This window comes from Ictalurus furcatus, chromosome 1 (genome assembly GCF_023375685.1).
Source record: "Ictalurus furcatus strain D&B chromosome 1, Billie_1.0, whole genome shotgun sequence".
In the NCBI taxonomy this organism is placed as follows: domain Eukaryota; kingdom Metazoa; phylum Chordata; class Actinopteri; order Siluriformes; family Ictaluridae; genus Ictalurus; species Ictalurus furcatus.
Window position 1 is genome coordinate 20,849,678 of NC_071255.1, and position 21,482 is coordinate 20,871,159.

At 38.1% G+C, this 21,482-nt stretch overlaps 2 protein-coding genes and 1 non-coding gene across 5 annotated transcripts; 1 reads left to right on the plus strand and 2 right to left on the minus strand.

Moving 5' to 3' along the window:
- The first annotated feature begins 1,712 nt into the window (after window positions 1-1,712).
- On the plus strand, window positions 1,713-11,329 carry LOC128612013 (cytochrome P450 4A6). 2 transcript variants are annotated; one of them, XM_053631920.1, is made up of 12 exons: window positions 1,713-2,005; window positions 2,700-2,844; window positions 3,344-3,388; window positions 4,643-4,770; window positions 4,887-5,011; window positions 5,099-5,250; window positions 5,332-5,435; window positions 6,363-6,553; window positions 6,763-6,896; window positions 7,443-7,507; window positions 7,724-7,806; window positions 10,524-11,329. In XM_053631920.1, the coding sequence occupies exons 1-12, from the start codon at window positions 1,805-1,807 to the stop codon at window positions 10,699-10,701; spliced, it is 1,551 nt and encodes a 516-aa protein (XP_053487895.1). In that variant the 5' UTR covers window positions 1,713-1,804; the 3' UTR covers window positions 10,702-11,329. The 2 variants fall into 2 exon arrangements, with proteins under 2 accessions (XP_053487895.1, XP_053487891.1); XM_053631916.1 differs by having other exon boundaries at window positions 1,714-2,005; window positions 5,096-5,250.
- Window positions 11,309-19,004, minus strand: ppp1r8b (protein phosphatase 1, regulatory subunit 8b). Of its 2 annotated transcripts, none has more exons than XM_053631975.1 (7): window positions 18,843-19,004; window positions 18,102-18,162; window positions 13,840-13,993; window positions 13,512-13,726; window positions 13,251-13,395; window positions 13,056-13,120; window positions 11,309-12,066 (listed from the first exon to the last, which is right to left on the minus strand). In XM_053631975.1, the coding sequence occupies exons 1-7, from the start codon at window positions 18,893-18,895 to the stop codon at window positions 11,731-11,733; spliced, it is 1,029 nt and encodes a 342-aa protein (XP_053487950.1). In that variant the 5' UTR covers window positions 18,896-19,004; the 3' UTR covers window positions 11,309-11,730. The 2 variants fall into 2 exon arrangements, with proteins under 2 accessions (XP_053487950.1, XP_053487958.1); XM_053631983.1 differs by having other exon boundaries at window positions 16,655-18,162; window positions 18,843-18,871.
- Window positions 16,718-16,877, minus strand: LOC128616223 (small Cajal body-specific RNA 1). Its single transcript, XR_008387388.1, has one exon. It is a non-coding gene; the product is annotated as a small Cajal body-specific RNA 1 (non-coding RNA).
- Window positions 19,005-21,482: the final 2,478 nt, after the last annotated feature.

The window sequence follows — 21,482 nt, forward strand, 5'->3', positions numbered from 1 at the left end:
TAAGGTTAATTGGAGCAGTTTGTTACTATGTAACTGAACATCAGTAAAAGAAGACAGCGGTGTTGTAATTTTGTATCTTCAGTGAACAGAGTGTTGTATTTTATCTTCACTGAACGGAGTGTTGTATTTTATCCTCAGTGAACGGAGGCAAGACCAATCAGTCAAGGTTTCCAGGAAAATGGGTGGAAATACTTGTGTCTTATTGGCTGACAGCTCTCAATTCTGCCAAATGCTAGCTCACATAATCAGTTAGTGTGAGGGGGAAAAATTGATAATGTGCATCTCAAAAAATTAGAATATCTTGGAAAAGTTAATTTTTGGAAATGAAGGTCCCAGAGTCTGGAGGAAGAGTGGAGAGGAACAGAATCCAAGTTGCTTGAAATCCAGTGTGAAGTTTCCACAGTCAGTGATGATTTGGGGTGCCATGTCATCTGCTAGTGTTGGTCCACTGTGTTTTCTCAAGTTGAGAGTCAATGCATCATCTACCAGGAGATTTTAGAGTATTTCATGCTTCCATCTGCTGACAAGCTTTATGGAGATGCTGATTTCCTTTTCCAGCAGGACTTGGCACCTGCCCACAGTGCCAAAACTACTAGTAACTGGTTTGCTGACCATGGTATTACTGTGCTTGACTGGCCAGCCAACTTGCCTGACCTGAACCCCATAGAGAATCTATGAGAGACAGCAGACCCAACAATACAGACAAGCTGAAGGCCGCTATCAAAGCAACCTGGGCTTCCATAACAACTCAGCAGTGCCACAGGCTCATTGCTGTCATGCCACGCCGCATTGATGCAGTAATTTGTGCAAAAGGAGCCCCGACCAAGTATTGAGTGCATAAATGAACATACTTTTCAGAAGGTTGACATTTCTGTATTATAAATTCTTTATTCTAATATTTTGAGATACGGGATTTTTGATGTTACATGAGCTGTTGTCGTGGCAAATAATCTTTCCAACCTAAGTCAAAAAACTTCAGAGACAGAGGGTTAGTAGATGGCAAAAAGTAATTAAACGTTATTGAAACAATAAAGTGAGACAGTCTGCAGAAAGTCCAAATTATGCAAACACACACAGCCCTTTTTATACCTTTCTCCACAGCGTACTCATTTTAGGCGGGATTTTGTCTTTCCTCATGACAAAACAGACCAATCTTCTTCCCCACAATTAATTATTCATGTCTATATGTTATCTTAAATTTGTGGAGCATGCGTAGTTAGTTGTTTTTCTTGAAAAGGTTTACTCAGTCACTTTGAGTAGTTAGCTGCTTTCAACTCTCATTCTTAAAACTGCCACTGTTATGGGTTTTGAGGATGTTCCATTATGTAATAATGTAATAATGGAAATAGGTATCTGATATGATGCCGGTTTGAAACATGCCAGTGGCTGGATTATTCATGTGCAGATATATATGTTAAATCAAATTTAAACCATTCCTTCTCTGGTTTTCATATATTTAAGCAATTAGCCCCCACATGCAAGAAAAAAAAGGAATGGAAACAGTTTATTTAGACATCCATTTTTAAATTTTTGATGGAGAAGAATCGGGGCTCAGTCCCGGATGATGTTAATAGTCCAATCAGAATCTCGCCTAGGACACCAAAATGACCAGAGACAAGTGCCCTGGAATGCACGTATGGAGGAAGGGTCTAATTCTGTAACTGCGTAGTCAACTACACTAGTACCGAGTCTCTCTCTCTCTCTCTCTCTCTCTCTCTCTCTCTGTGTGTGTGTGTGTGTGTGTTCTGCGATCACTCACTTATATCAACAGTGGGGTGTTGGTAGACTACGGCGGTAACTCAATATGAAGCTCTATAGCTATTTCGCTAAACTAACACCGTTTAACTTGGAAACATTTCACTTCTATCATGTGTTCGCAGTCTTGTGTATAATCTACATTTCAGCGGTGCTGATTAAATGGTCTATAAAGAGAAATAGATGGATGCGTGCCTTAGAGCAGTTTCCTGGACCTCCTGGTCATTGGCTTCTCGGACATGTTACAGAGGTAGGAGTGAATACAAAACGCTTCAATTCAGACTAAAATGTTTCGCTTCGGCGGCTGTAAAGAGTGCAACATAAATAAATATAAATAATGTGTCAAAATTTAAACGTGCTCTTGAAAATATAGCCGTGTACTACAGTATTTGTCGAAAGATATCATATAGTATATTACAGATTCTTTCACTTACCTGAATGGTTTGCAAACGGAAAATCCACACAGTGGACTGGAAACTATTATTACAGAACTTAATCCCTTACTTACTTCTCTTGTGCAGAGACTCAAATCCAACCCTTTGTCTATTCAGTTTATTGAGTTACTGCTTGCATTTAGCCTAAATGATTGTGCTGTCGCAGAAAACACATTGGGTAATAAACTGAATGCTAGGCTGTGGCATTGTTAAACATATTGAAGCTATTTGAATATACTAGTAAATTGTGAATAACTTGCAGTGCATGCATTCTTAGAAAAGAAATCTGGTGCACTACAATATTCCTGTCTGTCCCTCTTTAAGAAAAATTCTTAAAGATTATATGTAGAATTCTGTGTATAACAATGTTGCTTCTTCATAGAAGGTTCTAAGTAGATCCCAAAAATCCACGAAACCTCTTTTTATTTAGAGTTTATCAGAGGATATGTAAATGCTGTGCTTCAAATTTCATGCTATCGATATTTGTTTAAGATTGACCATGTTTTGCAGTTTAAGCAAGATGGAACAGATTTGGAGAAGATACCCAAATGGGGAGAACATTATCCCTTTGCATTCCCAATGCAGTTTAGCCCAGATAGTATACATCTTTTTGTCCATCACCCAGCTTATGTCAAGCCCATTCTGGCAACAACAGGTAAAATCTTGTTTGCCTATAATTATAACAAACTATTTATGGTTTATTATACAACAAAACATAGTTCCGTTCAATTAATTTGATTGGACAAGTAGTGTTCCATGATTGCTGATTTTTAGTATAACAGCAATGGGGCATTTCACTGTTTGTATCACTCTTGTCTGTGTTTGCGATCTAAAATTCCAATTCTAGCAGTAGTTTGTTACATTAAAACCATTTCTACACTTACTACAGGCTGTAAGTCAGTCTGTGTGTTGGCATGGCAACACATGCAACTCTCTGTCCAGCTAATCTATTCTTGTAATTAGAGAACTGCAAGAAAAGCAATCATGCTCACAATCATGCTGTTATAACGAATATCAACATTGTCTTAATTACCTGCAGCTGAATCACAGCTCTCTTGCTTGTGCAATATTGCTTAATTAAATTATTATCTATGGTCATTTGATTGACTCCATGTATACACACAGACCTTCTGTTTTGCTTTCTTGTTTCACAGGACCAAAGGACGACTTTGCATATAGATTCCTCATCCCTTGGATAGGTAATGTTGTACAAAGCTTTTCATGTATATCTACAAACTAAATTAATAATACTGGTGATTCAGAGCTTATGGGAGTTACTCAGTAATTGGATTACACGGTAATCAACTACATCCCAAATTCCGAAAAAGTTGGGACATTATGGAAATTGTGAATAAAAAAGAGGAGTGATTTGTAAATATACTTTGACTTGTATTTAAACAAAAAACGTTTAAAGACAAGGTATTTGATATTTTACCTAATCAACTGCATAGCTTTTTTTTTAAGATAAACATTTATTTTAAAATTGATGCATGAAAAATGTCATGCAAGGTGTCCCAAAAAAGTTGGGACGGGGCAATTTAGGATTAATAGTGATGTGTGACAAGTTGAAATAAGAAGGCGATGTACAGGGTGAATTGAATTTTCAAATGACTCTTTTTGTTTACTTTTTTGCATTTTCCATACTGTCCCAACTTTTTCAGAATTGGGGTTGTACTAGCTGTGAACAGTGGTGGGTAGCGCACTCATTAGCACTGCTGAAGTAACGGTACTGTTACTGTAATAAAATTTTAACCCAAGCCTGATTGCATCGATTGGGATTCCTCCACCGCAAACAAGTCTAGTCCTTCTTATTACTAATTTGTATGCCTGAAATACCCTTAAAATATACTTCAAAACAGGAAGGAAGCTATTGAAGAAAAACTATTTCATACATTTGACCTTTCTGTGACCTTGACCCAGTTTTCGATCAATTCCAAAACTTAAGTTAATTTGCTGGTTACACTGAGAATTCCATATAAATCCTGTTTAACCACTCACCCACTTCGAGATACTGCATTAACGAGAATCTCGGACAGATGCACAAACAGACAGATGGACAGATAGACACACGGACGGACCAAAGGCAAAAACTGTAGATACATGTATACAGAAAATGGGCCTCGAAATCCTGAAGACGAACATGTAAGTAACATATCTGTGTGACAAACAGGAAGGAAACTATTGAAGAAAAACTATTTCAGCCATTTGATATTGCTGTGACCTTGACCTTGTATGGGTCGATTTGAATCAGTTCATCTGCTGGTTACATATAATTCCATATAAATCCTACAAACATTCAACCACTTGTTCTTGAGATATGGCACTAACAAGAATCTCAGACAGATGCACAGATGGACAACATAAAAACATAATGCCTCCACAGCATGAACAAATAATATTTAAATATTTGAAAAGTGGTGTCTGTACTTCAGACAGCTATTCTGTCTCTTCAGGTGAAGGTTTACTTGTTACTGCTGGACAGAAATGGTTTCGCCACAGACGACTCCTCACACCAGGATTCCATTATGAAATCCTAAAGCCTTATGTGAACGTAATGGCAGATTCAGCTAAAGCTATGCTGGTGAGTGAATCTTAAATTTGATAGCTATTTGTTACCTTGTAACATGCAAGCTAAACTTTTTTATTTGCTTGATTTGTGCAAACAGTGTGTTTTTGAATAATCGCTCTCTCTCAAAGGACAAGTGGGAAGTATACGCAAGAACAGGGCAGACCTTTGAACTTTTTCAGCATGTTAGTCTGATGACACTGGACAGCATAATGAAGTGCGCGTTTAGCTGCCAAAGCAACTGTCAGACAGAGAGGTGGGTTAAATGCAGAAAACTTCGCTGAACATAATTAATATGAATGTAAGTCAAGTTCTATTTATCACACCAATCTCCTTTCAGAAGATCCAACCCATACATAAAGGCAGTGTATGAACTGTGCTACCTGGTGAACCTACGGTTTCGCGTCTTTCCATATCACAATGACCTCGTCTTTCACATGAGTCCACATGGCTACAGATACAGAAACGCATGCAAAATTGCACACAGCCATACAGGTATATGTGACTGAAATTGGTCAGACAGTTGGAGGCTGCTATTAATTTAACCTATTAAAATCTGACCTTTTGTCCTTGCAGATGAAGTCATAAGACAGAGAAAAGAAATTTTAAATAAGAAGAACCAGGATAATGTTCCAGAGAAGAGATGTTTAGACTTTCTGGATATCCTTCTATGTGCTCGTGTATGTCATCACCACTACATTCTTGTTTCTCTTTTATCATCATAGATGATGAAACCATAGTATGTGCTACAAACGTTAATTTGCTACATTCAATACAGGGGTGCTTAATCAAAACACTGGGCCACTGATGGGATGCTGTTCTGTTTTGTTGAGCCAGTGACTGGCTCTGAAAACACAATAATCCTGTAAACGTCACTGAAAGGGTTAATGTTCTGGGCCATGTAATGTGACACTGAAGCCTCATACTCATTCATACACACTGCTATAAATATTCTCCAATGGTTAGGGGTGGGCCACTGCTTACAGCAAAAGTGATTTCTTGCCTCTACTCCTTTTAAAGTATTTGGAACGATTAACACATTTGTAGCTTAAGCTTAAGAGTTTTCAGGCAGGGTACTGGTTTATGTTATGTTAAATACTCATTAAATGGAATAGTAAAGACTTTACTCCCAGTGTCATTTGTTTATAGTTCAACAGATTAAATAAGCTAATTAATTATGCTATGAACTACTTTCACAGTGAAAAATGTACTGTAGAAAAAGTTATTACTTTCTGTGCATGGTTGACCACGTAAAGGTAGTTTTCAAAAAACACTGGTGATGCAGTATGCATGTATTTTGCTGAAAATCATGAGTAAATTGGAAAAAAAAAAACCCAACATACTAGTTTTGCGGCATTTTATCTTAAATATACTTATATACTTTTCATGATTTGTAGCAATTCATACTTTTTTTATATTCTAACTTTTTTTGGTGTATTTATTAGTGATTTGTAGATTGTTTGCATTAATGTGTCTTGTCATAAATACTTCTCAAGTTTTACATGTAAAGCACTTTGAGATTTTGTACGCAAAATATAATTTATGACAATAATAATAACAACAACAACAACAACCAGGAGACAAAATATTTTTTTCTTGCTTTATAGGACGAGCAGCAGCAGGGTTTGTCAGATGAAGCCATCCGAGCAGAGGTGGACACTTTTATGTTTGAGGGACACGACACTACTGCCAGTGGCATCTCCTGGATCTTCTACAGCATGGCCTGCAACCCTGATCATCAGCAGAAGTGCAGAGAGGAGATCCAGCAAGTGCTGATGGGAAAGGATACTATCGAGTGGTACAGTTATTAGCATTATGATTATAATGATGTTAGTAAGACATCAGACATCTAATTATTATAAGCAAAATGCTTATGTTTATAGATCATCTGTCCCTATTAGCAACTTCATCAATCCCAGACAGACCACACTGTGTTCCATTTCTATTGTTCTAGCACCCATTTCTGGTTTTTTTTCCTGTGTGTTTATTTTACTGTGTGGATTTTAGGGAAGACCTCAGTAAAATACCATACACCACAATGTGCATTAAGGAATCCCTGCGCATGTACCCTCCTGTTCCAGGAATGGGAAGGAAGTTGTCCCAACCTATTACTTTTCCTGATGGAAGAACTGTTCCTGCAGGTACGTTTTCTCTCTTTGTGATAATATGGGTTCTAAAACTATGGAACTGTAGCCTTGTAGACATTTTAACAGATTAGAATGAGTTTGCAAGTGGCTATGATCTAGCATCATATACTAATATTACTTTGTGGATATCATTGCTCCACACTGAAAACATAAGTAACATACAGTAAGCAAATTGATCATTCATACTGTATATTTTATTTCTACAAAGAATCACATTTTATTTAAAGTAGAGAACATTTAATCTTCCACATCATATTTTCACTTTTTACTGCTGCCTGATTCATCTTGGTCCGGCTCGACAAATTTTATGAAACATTATTATGCAATCCCGTATGGACACTTTAATTACACAATAAAGGTTCTCAGTATCACTTTGTATGACCTTTACCTTAGAGGTAATCTGGTGAAACATTAACCAAGTTGTCTGTTTTTCTGTGACCTGCTGCATGCACCATGAATATAGAATAAAATCTGTTATCTAAGATATAATCCCAGAGTATGTACTAGTTGAACCATAAAATGTTTGTTTTTTCTCTATAGGTCTACTTATTGGAATCAGTATTTACGGAATTCATCACAACCCTAAAGTTTGGGAGAATCCAAAGGTATAAACACGCAGTCTTACCTCTTGTAGAATCTGCATCTGCACAAGCAGTGTTTAGGTTCAACTTTTATTGCTACAATTTTTTTTCCATCTGTAAGCCTCGATAAACTATTTACGCCTTTATTCCTTTACCACATAGAATCAAAAGTGTGATATTTTCTGTGTATAAAGGGAGAGAGTAATTATTGGGTTATTATTTTTTTTTTTTTTTTTACAGGTGTTTGATCCATTGAGATTTCTGCCAGAGAACATTGCTAAGAGATCACCCCATGCCTTTGTGCCTTTCTCAGCTGGACCAAGGTTTGTATCCTTGTGATATCTTTGTAAAAGATACATAAAAAGGAACAATTGGTTTAGCCCTTATCCACAGAAAGCTATTGATTTCCTCAAATAGAGAGTTGGTGGTACCACAATCTCATCTGTAATTAACAGCCCCTTGGTACTAACACAAGCCTTTGAAAATGTCTGGATGCCCAAGAGTTTAAAGTGTTCTGTTCAGCTAATGGCTGAAGGATTATCCCTAGGACACAACTAAGAAGAAATTTGAAATTTATAGCAGCAGGACATTCACTGTGTATTGTTTCACATTATCACAATGACAAAAATTGTGAGGTAGCGTATGTTGGTATTAATGGTGGAAAATAACACACGCATTTTACTTTTTGAATGTGATGAACATTTTAAGCATGCCCACTATTTGCTTTTATAATGGACTCCAACCACTTTCACATGCCCTGAGTAGCTTTTGGATCAATATCCAGTATTCACCCTCCTCCCCATGTTCTTTACATAACTATTATAACTCTGACTGGAGATCAGGAGGTTGGCAAAAGTGAGTTTTGATTGTCTTATTGCAGGAGATATACACAGTTTTGTTTAGTTTAGTTTTAATCTAAAACAATCCACACTGATTGTTGTTCTGTATGTACAAAGTTTTTTTTTTTTTAAAGTAGTCCTAATAGTCTACTTAAAATTGAAAAAAATAAAATAAAAAAATCATTAAGGTATAAACACAGTCTTACCTCTTGTAGAATCTGCTACTGCACAAGCAGTGTTTAGTGTTTATCCATCTGTAAGCCTAGATAAACTATTTACATCTTTATTCCTTTACCAGATAGAATCAGAGTGTAATATTTTCTGTGTATAAAGGGAAAGAGTAATTGCATGTGAAATTCTGAAAAATCTTTGAAAGCTGGGAGTAAAAATGTGTTATAAACGTTCTCCGAACAGATTTTAATGATGAGTAGGAGTTAATCATTGGCGTAAATCTCAAACATTAAGTATAATCTTGAAATATGAAGGCAAAGCACAATGATACTAGTATTGAATTAGCAATAATAATCAGTTATCAGTAGACGTACAGTGGGTGAAATAAGTATTGAACACATCATTTTTTTCGGTAAATATATTTCCAATGAGGCTATTCACAAAAAATTTTCATCAGACATCAGTATTAACTCCAAATATAATCTCCAAATATAAAGAATTCCAAACATTAAAGTCCATGAATAAAGTTATGTGTAATAAAGTGGAATGACACAGGAAAAAAGTATTGAAGACACTAAGAAAAAGCAGTTCTCCAAGGCAAGGCAGCTGAAATGCATAAGTAGTTAGAAAGTAATTATACCTCCTATCTGTGCAAATTAATATCAGCTGGGTTAGTACATTAATGGTCTATAAAAAGGCTTTTTGTTACCAAGGGGTCACACAAGAAACATCTCATGATGGGTAAAAGCAAAGAATGATCCCAAGACCTTCGCAGCCTTATTGTTGCAAAATATATTGATGGAATCAGATACAGACATACTTCAAAACTTCTGAATCTTCCAGTAAGCAAAATTGGGGCCATTATCTGCAAGAGGAAGCAACATCACTCCTTCATCAACCGGCCACGCACAGGAGCTCCTCGCAAGGACCAGGGAGTCAGAAGAATAGTAGAGTAGCCCAAGAGCCAAGGACCACTTGGAAAGAGCTCCAGAAACACAGCAGGTGCCATTGTCACAGAGAAAACAATAGGCAATACACTCCACTGCTCACGCTCACCCTGAAAGACTCCATTACTAAAGAAAAGGCATTTCGAAGCTCATTTAAAGTTTGCTACAACGCATTTGGACAAGCCTATGAAATACTGGTAGAGTATTGAACTTTTTGGCAAAATTTAAATTTTTGGCTTTCATACTACACAGCATGTTTGGAGAAGAAATGGCACTGCACATCACCCTAAAAACACTATACCAACTTTGAAGTTTGGAGGTGGAAGCATCATGGTGTGGGGCTGTTTTTCCATCACATCGTACTGGAAGACTTCATATAATTGAAGGAACAATGAATGGAGCCCTTTCCCAGAAGATTCTTGAGAAGAATCTGCTACCATCCACCAGGATGATGAAGATGAGAGGTGGGTGGGCCTTCCAGCAAGACAACAATCCAAAGCATACAGCAAAGGAAACTCTCAATTGGTTTCACAGAAAAAAAATCAAGGCATTAGAATGGCCCAGCTGACTTGAATCCAATTGAGAAGAAAAAATTGTTTTTTTGAATCCAATTGTTTAGAAGAATGGGCCAAAATCACACCTGAATACTGCAGCCCATTAATTTCTTCATTCAGGAAGTGTCTTGAAGCTGTCATTACAAACAAAGGCTTCTCCACTAAGTATTAAATAAATTTCACTTAGTGTGTTCAATACTGTTTTCCTGTGCCATTCCGTTTAATTACACTAACTTCATTTATGGACTTTAATGTTTGGATTTCTTGAGTTAATACTGATGTCTGGTGAAAATTTCATGTGAATAGCCTTATTGGAAATTAATTTATTGAACAAAAATGTTGACACGTTCAATACTTATTTCCCCCACTGTATTTACTAAAGTGAATATGTGAATATATATATAACGTATAATCCAAAAATAATAATAACCCACATTTAATTAGCTACTTTCTTAATAATAATAAATTGATTTTTGCCACTTCCATGGGTATTTGTTAAGTACATTCTTTTTTATGATATTATCTGCAGGAACTGCATTGGCCAGAACTTTGCTTTGAACGAGATGAAAGTGGTCGTGGCTCTGACACTGAGGAAGTATGTCCTCATCAAAGATCCAGTTCATACTCCAAAGATGATCCCTCGACTAGTGCTCAGATCTCTCAATGGTATACACCTTAAGATCAGATTAGTGGAAAATGAACCTTGAGAAGATTTAAATAGTATAGAATAACATACAAGTATTTTAAATGATATTTGCTTACTTGATTCATGAATTCAATTCCATAACTAAAGTGCATATATCTGAATATTGTTAAGACTATATTTAAGGAAAACCTCATCGTACAAATAAGTAATATACAGGAGCTACTTTTTAATTAAATTAACTAATGTATACAAAATGATTATTTAAAAATTCTAACACTATTTCAAAAGCACTTATATTTACGTTTGGTGTACTGTCGCAGTACACCACATTTTTTAATTTCTTTTTCATTCTTGTCATTACTTTGTCTCATCTGTATTAACTTGCATTTATTTTTTTCTGAACACACCTTATACTTTTTGTCTTACTATGTTATCCACTTTGTTCAGGTGTTACTATGGAACTAGCTTAATTAAACATAACACCCTTGTTAAATGTATAGTCATTAATTAGGTCTGTCCTGTTATGAGATGCTTGTCAGAATTACCTGTTTAGCAAAACGTGGTTTCAGTTATTAGACAGGAGTGTATCGTTGTTATTTCTAATAAATGGAGGTAAAATGTGCAACGTTTTGGTTTATGCTGCACATCGGGAAAATCAGAACACAAAATAAAAATAATTTTAAGGTTTACTGACTGTTTTTGAGATACAAAAGACAAAAATATACCAGAAAACATTACATGTGAAACAAAGGATATCTCTGCAAGGTTCTTGTAAAAATGTTTTTGAGGTGTTCAGCAGGAGGGGACATTATTGTAAAGCTCTTTAAAAAACATAATTCATTGTCTCATACGGTCGTGCTGCCATCTAGCGACTAAAGTTGAGCATTACAGAGTTTGAAGAATCACTTCCAATGTCATGCGTTGAATACTAATTTCATAGAATTGTTTTTACTTTCTAGAGCCTTGCATCAATGGAATGTCTTTTAAGCCACTGGTATAAAGAGGAAAATAAGTAAAAATCACAATCTATCTATAAAATCATGAGTAGCTCCACTGTCAAGAGACTGTCCTTGTCCAGGTTTACCAGCAGCTAGAGCAGTAAAGATGGAGTGGGCTTTTTGCCAGGCCATGCCTCCTTAGCGTATTTCTTCTTGCGTGGTTCACTGAGCCCCTCTGGAGCATAGGGGCCTGAGACAGGAGTGGGATTGAGTGTAATAGGTGGCAGTGGAGCCTCTGGGGCTAAGTCCACCTCTGGAGCAGGATTTGGTAGAGGGAGTCCACCCAGCATGGTGCCCCCTGCAGCATGAGCCTCATGGCCAGCAGGTGGGAGATCTCCATAGAGCCCACCTTTCAAGGGGAAACTGTGTGCATGATGTGTGACTGTGTCCTCAATCCCTAAAACATTGCCACTCTCCATTTTTTTCTTCTGGAGCAAGAGGGAAAAATTTTATTAGATGGATGCAATAGGTTTTGTTTATAATTAACTTGTACTACAACACTGCTGTGCTTTCCAACTTCTCAATAACTTGATAATATGTAATGTTTTCGCCTCGGCCAATTCCCACCCCTCCCGTTAATCCCCTATCTTCCACATGCTTGAATGCACCAGCTACCATGATTGGCATAACTGTCACGAGTGTCACTGTGATTCACAGGTGAGAGCACAGCCAATTTTGTACTCTTGGACTTCAGGGCACAGATGGCTGTGGTATCGTCAGTATTCAAACTCTTGATGATAGGGCGAATACTCTTCTGTTGCACCACTCATAGCAGCCACATTTTTGTCTCATAAACTTGTTAATGGAGACAGCTTTTTATAGTTGCCATAACAAATGATAACAGGATCTGAGTTGTTTTGCTGAAGTTCCAAAACATTAAATCATAACTATAAATGTTTAAAAAGTGTGCCGTAGGATAAATTTTTTAAATTGTAATCGTTGCAAATTGCTGTTATGTTAAACGACTACAGGACATGCTGTGATTGGAAATTAATCAACTTCAGGTTGGTAGCAATAATGCTCCTTCAAGTCAGGCATCACACCATCCTTGCATTAATTATTTTCCTACAACAGCATGCTCTGACAATGTTTTATTGGTAAATGGTCTGCACTTATATAGTGCTTTTTTAACCTTAGCAGTTCTACAAAGCGCTTTACACTGTGTCTCATTCACCCATTCTCACACACACACACACACACACACACGGTAGCAGAGCTGCCATGCAAGGCGCTAGCTTGCTATGGGGAGCATCTTGGGGTTCAGTGTCTTGCCCAAGGACACTTCAGCATGTGGAGTCATGTGGGCCGGGAATCGAACCGCCAACCCTGCGATTAATGGACAACCTGCTCAACTACGATTTATTCCTGACATATCATTGCACAAGCCACAACAGGCTAAATACAGAGCCATCTTTACCTTTAAAGGAACAACAGCAGTCTGCACCATGTTTCGGAAGCGTCCAACAGAGGGGTCAACATCCTCTGTGTAAAGAAAAAAAAAGTGTAATTAAGTCTATATATGTGTGATGATTTTTAAACACTGAAAAAGGAAACATTTCAAGTAAACAAAGAAAAGGAATAATAGGGATAGTGAAGGGAAAATTATGCTTGCCTGGATTGATAATCTCCTCATCCTCGGTGAAGCTCACTCTGGAACTTTTCCTTCTCCTCTTGGGCCTCTGGATATCCAGATTGCCCTCCTCTATAGTCAGAGTGGAGATGCGCTTGTTGTGTGCAGTGTTGAACTCCGTCAAGTTCTTCCATGATCAATGGTAGTACAAAGGACACATGAACATGAAAGAGAATGCTATTGAAATAAATACATTGAAATAAAACATTTGAAAATGATGGGGGACCACTTCAGTATACACACCTCCAGCTCCGTCTCCTCCTCTGGAAGACCCAGCAATCCTTTCAGTTCCTCATCATCTCCTGTTTTGTCTCCTGCACTCACATTAGCCTGGCTTTGAGGTTTCTCCCGGATGGTGTAGACACGTGTGGAGGCACCAAAAGACATAGTAGAGTCAATAGGAACCTGCTGAGGCTTATGTGGCTCAAGACGAATGTGTCCAAGAAATGTGCCATGTGCTGTTGGGTGTGTAAACAAAAGAAGCATCATAAGTATAGTATTACAATTTCATGCCTTTTCAACTCGTCATGGTTTGACTGGATACTAGTTGCTTCTGTAGCCTGTAACTTACTGCTGTTGAGGTCAATGAGAAAAAGCCTCTTTAGGTGTTTGTGGTAGACAAGCGCAGCATGGACACGAGAACATGACTGATGATCAATTGTGAAGTCACAAAGGTCTGGGTTTCTCCCAAACAAGTAGAACTTTTTTTCATCGATGATCAGTTTCTGCAAAGACACCAAATATGTAGGTAGCATGTTTTCAAGCATTCACTTTGTGACAAATTAAGTTCTAAACTAAACTAGACATCCTGTGTAATAGAGCTGACTCTCTGCAACCTTCTGTAAACATTACAAATATGATGGTGAAATAAACTTTCATTTGTCTTCTATTCACGTGCATGATCAGTGTCACCATCATGTCAAAGTGCATCAGTGGAATGGATCAGAAAATTAGTTCAATCACTTCAGACATTAATTTTTTTTTACATTGGTTCATCCATAAACATGACAATATCCTTGAAAACGTCACTCTTTAGCATATTTTGGAATATTACTGATGCAGTTTAAAGAAGTGGCTCTCCAACTTTTTCAGTCAAGGACACCTTTAACTATAAAGTAAACTTCACAGACTCCTCTGAATATAATCCAACTATTTAAATATTAGGTTAATTATTTAAATCTGTACAATACCATCTTCTGTACCGCATACCCTACACAGGGTCAAAGGGAGCCTGGAACCTATCCCAGGGAACTCAGGGCACAAAGCGTGGGACACCCTGGACAGGGTGCCAACCCATCGCAAGGGACAATCACACACACAAAACTGACAATCTAGAAATGATACTGAGCCTACAGTACATGTCACTGGACTACGGGAGGAAACCGGAGTACCCAAGGCACAGGGAGAACATGCAAACTCCACACACACAGGGCGGAGGTGGGATTCGATCTCACAACCCCAGAGGTGCGAGGCAAATGTGCCCCATGTTTTTTCAGTTATTGAGGTTTGGATTAAACCCATTAAATTCAAGTCAAATTGACTAATAACTATAAGAACTCAATAATATTTTATTTTACTTTATTTTGGTGTTTTGTATTTTATTGTCCTCTATGTATATATGTAGAGTCATGTGAAAAAATAAGTACACCCCATGGAAATTGTTGGCTTTTGACATAATTTGACAAGCAAACATCTGATGATCTTTGAAACAGTGCCTATTAAGTTGATATACTTAAACAAAACCACAAGGATAATTATCTTTTTTTATCATTCTTCTGTGGAAAAAGTAAGTACACCCTTGGCCTCAGAAGCTAGCATTGCCCCCTTTAGCAGAAATAACTTCTTGTAGGCGTTTTGTATAATTGTCCACCAGGGTTGCTGGAATTTTTGTCTTCCATGCAATATTCTTTCAGTTGCAAGATGTTTGAGGGTCCCCCCCCATGTACTGCCCGTTTCAAATCCCCCCACAACATTTCAATGGGAGTCAAATCTAGGCTTTGACTAGGCCATTCCATAACCCTCCGTTTCTTCTTTTTGAGACATTCCTTGGTGGATTTGCTAGCTTAGGATTGTTATCCTGTTGAAAGTTCCCCTTTCGGTTCAACTTTTGGACAGATCACATTATCTTCAAGCACTCTTTGATTGATATGATGCAGAATTCATAGTTGAATCACTGAATGCAAGCTGTCCAATCCCTGAGGCAGCAAAGCAACCACAAACCATAACATTTCCACCACTGTGCTTCACAGTTGGTATGAGGTGCTTCTCCTGAAAAGCTGTCTTTGGTCTGCACCAAACGTTTCTGCTGTTACTGTGGACAAACAACTCTATCTTTGATTCGTCTGTCCAGAGCACATTATTCCTACATGTTCATTGGCAAACTGTAGTCTTGCAAACACTTTTTCTTGGCATGCCTCCCATGCAGGTCAAATTTGTGCACTCTCTTTCTGATTGTAGAAGCATGCACTTTGACACCAACAGTTGCGAGACTTTCTTGTAGATCCTGTGATTAAATTTTAGGATCTTTTTGCATCAGACAGTCTGCTCATGGGCTGAATTTGCTGCTACAAATTGGTAGTCATTTGAAATCTGTGAAATTTGTAGATTATTTTCTTTACAGTGGAATGATGCATTTCAAATAATCTGGAAATCTTTTTAAATCCCTTGCCAGACTCACAGGCATCTACAACCTTTTTTTCTGAAGGCTTTACATAACTCTTTAGACCTTGGCATGATAAGATAAGGTGAGACTTTATTAATCCCCAGATGGAGAAATTAGGGTACCACACCACACACCTCAATAGCAAAGGGAACACCAGACACTAGATATGAGAGGGGTTTAAATAAGACAGGTTACACCTGCACTCCCTAAGCAGGTTCTAATCACTGGCACCCAGTCTTCAACACCTGATTCTAATTTTATGGATTTGAAGGTGTGGGTAAATGTAGGTGTGTACTTACTTTTTTCCATGTGACTGACCTGTTTTTTTTAAATTATTTAAAATGTGACAATTACTACAAAATGTCAATTGTATGTGTCATTTGATAGAGTGTATCATCTTTATCAATAGGCACCATTTCAAAGAGTACCAAATGTTTGCTTGTCCAAATAAATAAATAAATAAATTTCATGGGTTGTACTTATTTTTCCACATGACTATGTATGTATGTATGTCTGTCTTGCTGATTATCTGCCTTTTCGCTAAGATCATGTGTATGTCTTGCCATAAAACCAATTGTCCCTCAGGGACAAATAAAAATTAATAAATAAATAAAGTTGAAAGTAATAAGTAAGTATAAATATAAGTTAGATGTTGGTGGGCTGTGGTTTCCAGCACTTTTAAAAAGTAACTTTTTAAAAATAAACAAACAAACAAACCACAGACCCCTTGGTGTCTCAAGACCCCCTTTGTGAAGACCACCGGTTTAAATCAAATCCAAATTCGCATGTGTGTGTCCCTGAGTAATAACATCTGAGGTGACTTCCCTCTCAGTGCTTAAATCTCAGGGCTCATGTTTTTATAGCACCATCCTGGACCCGACAGCCACTGAAGTGCACCAGTACAAAAACTACTGGGCAGCAGACAGTCAGGTTAGTATCTAGTGCATACATATCAGTTTTATCATCTGAAGAAATGCACAAATGCCATATGATACTGTGGAACACTTTCTGAAAAATGGATGTAGGTAAATATTAGGGCCGCAACAACTAATCGGCAAAACTGATAATAATCTATAATTAAAATAACCAACAACAAATTTCATTATGGATTAGTTGGGTCTGTGACATCACTGATGGGGGTTATCCACAGTGACATCACTTCACAATGGTGAAAACACATTTCTATGAATAAAACACATCTGAGATACAGCGGAGGTCACAGAGTGAGCTGCTCCGGGAAAAGTGCACGATCCAGGTTGTCCAAAACATGAGAATGTTTTATATTAAGTGCTTCAAACAAACTGTATTAATACAGTAAGTGTATTAATGTGGCTTGCCGTGTCAGATGCTGCGACAGACGTGTGTGCTGTTTAATGTGTTCCAGACATGTTATCTTCAGCGCAGAAATTACATTTTTACCTTTATATACTTATCTGTAAATGTTAGAAATTCATGCCAGTATTTCCATTTTACATAAATTCTCGTCCTGACAGCGAGTGAGTCTCCTTTAAACTTCACTGAATGAGCGCGAGTCCATGCAGGTGAGTCAATCAAACAGCGCAATAGAAAGGAAGCGCAATAACTCTAAAATATTCATTTTGATCAAATATGTTGTTTGAGGCTATATTTAGAAACAAAAATAATTGTGTTTTTTTATGAGAGCAGTAACTGTAATGGTTATAACATGTAACTGTATATAAATGTAAGAAGTGTCATACATTTACAGAATAAAGTAACGTTGCTGTGTTCAGATGAGTGAATGTGTTTGTTACTGCAGAACATTCAACTTCTTACCAGTTAACACTTGGCTTGTGCTTTTGTTTTTCTTTTAGCATTTTAATACAGTGATTTAACGTCTGCTTTAAAATTTTCAATCAGTTGTTTTTTTTTGTTTTCAAAATATAAAGTTAATATTTTTAAAAAATCCTTGCATAATGTATAGCATAGCCCACAGATACATTTAATACCATTTCCTAGCCTTCAATTTGCACAATGTTTGAAGAGCAACATTGTGAGGAATGTGAAAAATACAGAAAATAAAAATTAGCCTTTTAATTCAACTAATCGATTAATCGTAGAAATAATCGACGGATTAATCGTTTATTAAAATAATCGTTAGTTGCAGGCCTAGGAAAGATTAAAGCACCATTAGGATAAATAGGATTGCCCACCTCAATCAGTTTGTCTCCTTTTACCACGTCCAAATGCAGCCCTGGTGGAGGTTTACCTGCCCTACACACACACACACACACACACACAAATTTGATCCTTCTCCAAAGTTTAGCTGCAGTCCTGAACATTGCAAAGGAAACCGGATAAATCTAGATACTAAAAGTGCCAATGTGTTTAACGAGAAATTTGTCCTGGACAGTTAAAGTAAAGCCGTTGTTGTTTTCCTTTGTGTTATTGTAGTAGCATATAACCAAAGTTGCAGACACTGATGATATATAGATATATCAATAAAAATTAAACTGCTTTTTTATTGAACCAGTTTTGTACTGGTTTTTGTTAAGGTGCTTAACAATCACCGTGACAATTAGGTGTCGGACAGAAAGAGCAAAATGATCACAGTTATAATAACTAGCGCTCCAGCTAACCGCGCTGCTAATTAAACAGACGCGGTCAGAAAACTAATCATGTTTGCAGTCTCGAGCATTATTATTAACCACGCATAACAGTTTGTCCAGAGGCTTCTTTTACTGAATGCTTTTAAAATTATTTACAAACTTACACATCTCCCTTGCTAGCTGGCTAACCTTTACCAGCAGTATGCTAGCTAGATATGCAAAATACTTCGAAAGCTAACATGCTAAATTAATCTTTTGACAAAAATAGTAAACAATTAACGACACTGTCAAAAATGTTAAAAATAAAAAATAAATAAAAATAAAAAGAAAAATAACACTCCTTACCACGAAGGACAATCAAAATTTGGAATATTTGCTAGTGTATTTTTTGCCATCATTCATTCCTAAAGCTGCATGGCACTATGGGTAGAATCTCCTGCCAGCACTTCTTCTTCTTCGGTTGAATTCCAGGCGGATTGTTAGACTGAGCGTCTATAGCGCCCCCTGACGTGCCGGGCATTTAGCCTGTCAGAAAAATGCCCTAAAATGTCCAGTGGAAAGCCTTTCCACTTACTTTTGTCCATATAGTGTGTGTGTGTGTGTGTGTGTGTGTGTGTGTGTGTGTGTGTGCGCGCGCGTGTGATACATAAGATGTACTACTGTAACAAAATAAATATAAAGTTAGTTCACATTATACACAGAGGTTCACAATGAATCATTTTCAAGATGTCACAGAAATTGGGACATATAATACAATAGGGGTGACACACTAGCTAGCAAGTGGTTAGCACGTTTGCCTCACACCTCTGCAGTTGGGGGCTCGATTCCTGCCACCGTCCTGTGTGTGCAGAGCTTGCATTCTCTATGCTTTGAGAGTTTCCTCCAGGTACTCCGGTTTCCTCCCCAGTCCAAAGACATGCATTGTAGGCTGATTGGCATTTCCAAAATGTCTGTAGTGCGCTGGGTGGAATCCTATCTCTCAGACAGATCCTTCAAGGTATCATGGAGGGGAGGTATTTCTGAAACTCAGCAACTCACAACTGGCGTTCCACAGGGGTCAGTTCTGGGTCCACTGCTCTTTTCTATCTACACTACATCTCTGGGGCAGGTGATTGAGTCTCATGGCTTCTCATACCATTGCTATGCTGAAGACACCCAGCTCTATTTGTCCTTCCAGCCTTACGATCCATCCGTCTCTGCACGTATCTCTGCTTGCCTGTCGGACATCTCGGTCTGGATGAGGGAACACCACCTTAAGCTCAACCTGGCAAAATCTGAGCTTCTCGTCATCCCAGCCTGTCCCTCAATCAACCACAACCTCACTGTACAGCTCGGATCAACCACACTTAAGCCAACCAGGACGGACAGGAACCTTGGGGTGATTCTCGATGACAGCTTGACCTTTACAGACCACATCTCAACTGCATGGTCCTGTAGGTTCATCCTGTACAACATCAAGAAAATCAGACCCTACCTCACCAAACAGGCTACACAGATACTAGTCCAGGCTCTTGTTATCTAAAAACTGGACTACTGCAACTCACTACTCTCGGGCCTCCCGGGTGATTATTTCCAAGATGGCGCCAGTGTACCTGTCGGCATGCCGTCTCTGTTATCTTTCCCGTCTATTACAGTTTGTTCTATCTGTTTTGTCTGTTCGTCTGGCATCTCTGCTGTTTTTACTGTGTATCATGTCACACTGGTATCATGTAGATTCAGTATTGACCTACAATCGTCAAGCTTTGCTTAACATCAGAAGCCATATGGGAGCTCATCTGCGATGTTGTCCTACTCTGTATTCTCGTTTTCAATCCTCGTCCAGCTGACCCGCGGTGGAGTGCGCTTGCCGGCTACCTTGCTGCTTTCCTCCTCTAAGGAAGCGCCACAGGAAGAGAGGGATTCGTGCTGGTGTTCGGGTGAGAATCAGACGGACAATCGCTTCCTCCATACAATCGATTGAGTTTCCCTTAAGCTTGGAAGGGCTCCACTTGACACGACAGTCATGGGATTACAGATATGTTTTTCATCTGCCTATTTTCCCAGACTTCCTACATTCGTCTAATTGTTCTGCTCCTCCACGATTTCGGATTCGTCAGAGAAGAGTGAACTGTTTAAATCTCCGACAACTGGAATTCGTTTCACCGGATCGGACCTCGCTACCTCAGTCTCCTCTGAAGATGGCCCTGGTTAACGCTCGGTCCGTGTGCAACAAAACTTTCATTTTAAATGACTTTTCTACCAGACATAACCTGGATATTTTATTCCTGACGGAGACCTGGCTTAGTCCTGGTGAGTCAACCGTCTTCGAGGAACTCTGTCCACTCTGTCCACTAATAAAACTGTTGTTTTATTAGTACTCCAAGGCCTTCTGGTAAGGGTGGTGGGGTTGCTATGGTTTTTAAACAGTCACTGAACATTTGGAGAGTTTCTGTTGGCAGTTACTCGTCGTTTGAGGTACAGTGTGTTGTGTTAGAGTCGACCTCTTCCACGCTATTCTGTGCTTTGATCTATAGGCCACCTAACCCGGACAATGCCTTTTTAAGTGATTTTTGTGATTTTTTAACTTCTGTTGTTCCGTTGTATGATCGTTTGTTATTATTGGGTGATTTTAATGTGCATGTCTGCTGCCCTGGTCGACCCTTGGTTACTGAATTTTGTAATATCTTGGATTCCTTTGGTTTTATTCAACACATAAATCAGGCAACTCATGTCCTTGGTCATACACTAGACCTTATATTGTCATATGGAACCGCTGTTGAACCCTCGGCTGAACTTTGTGAGAAGTTTTTAAAATTTTTTGTTGATAATTACTATTCGTTCTTCCTTCACTTTGCATTTATCAGACCTGTCCCCAAATTCACTGGCTTTACCGGTTTCATTTGATCAATTTGAACACATTTCTCTAAAGGAACTGTGTGATCTGGTTAACCAGATGAAAATATCATCCACGCCACTTGATGTTGTTCCCGCTGTGCTTATGAAAGC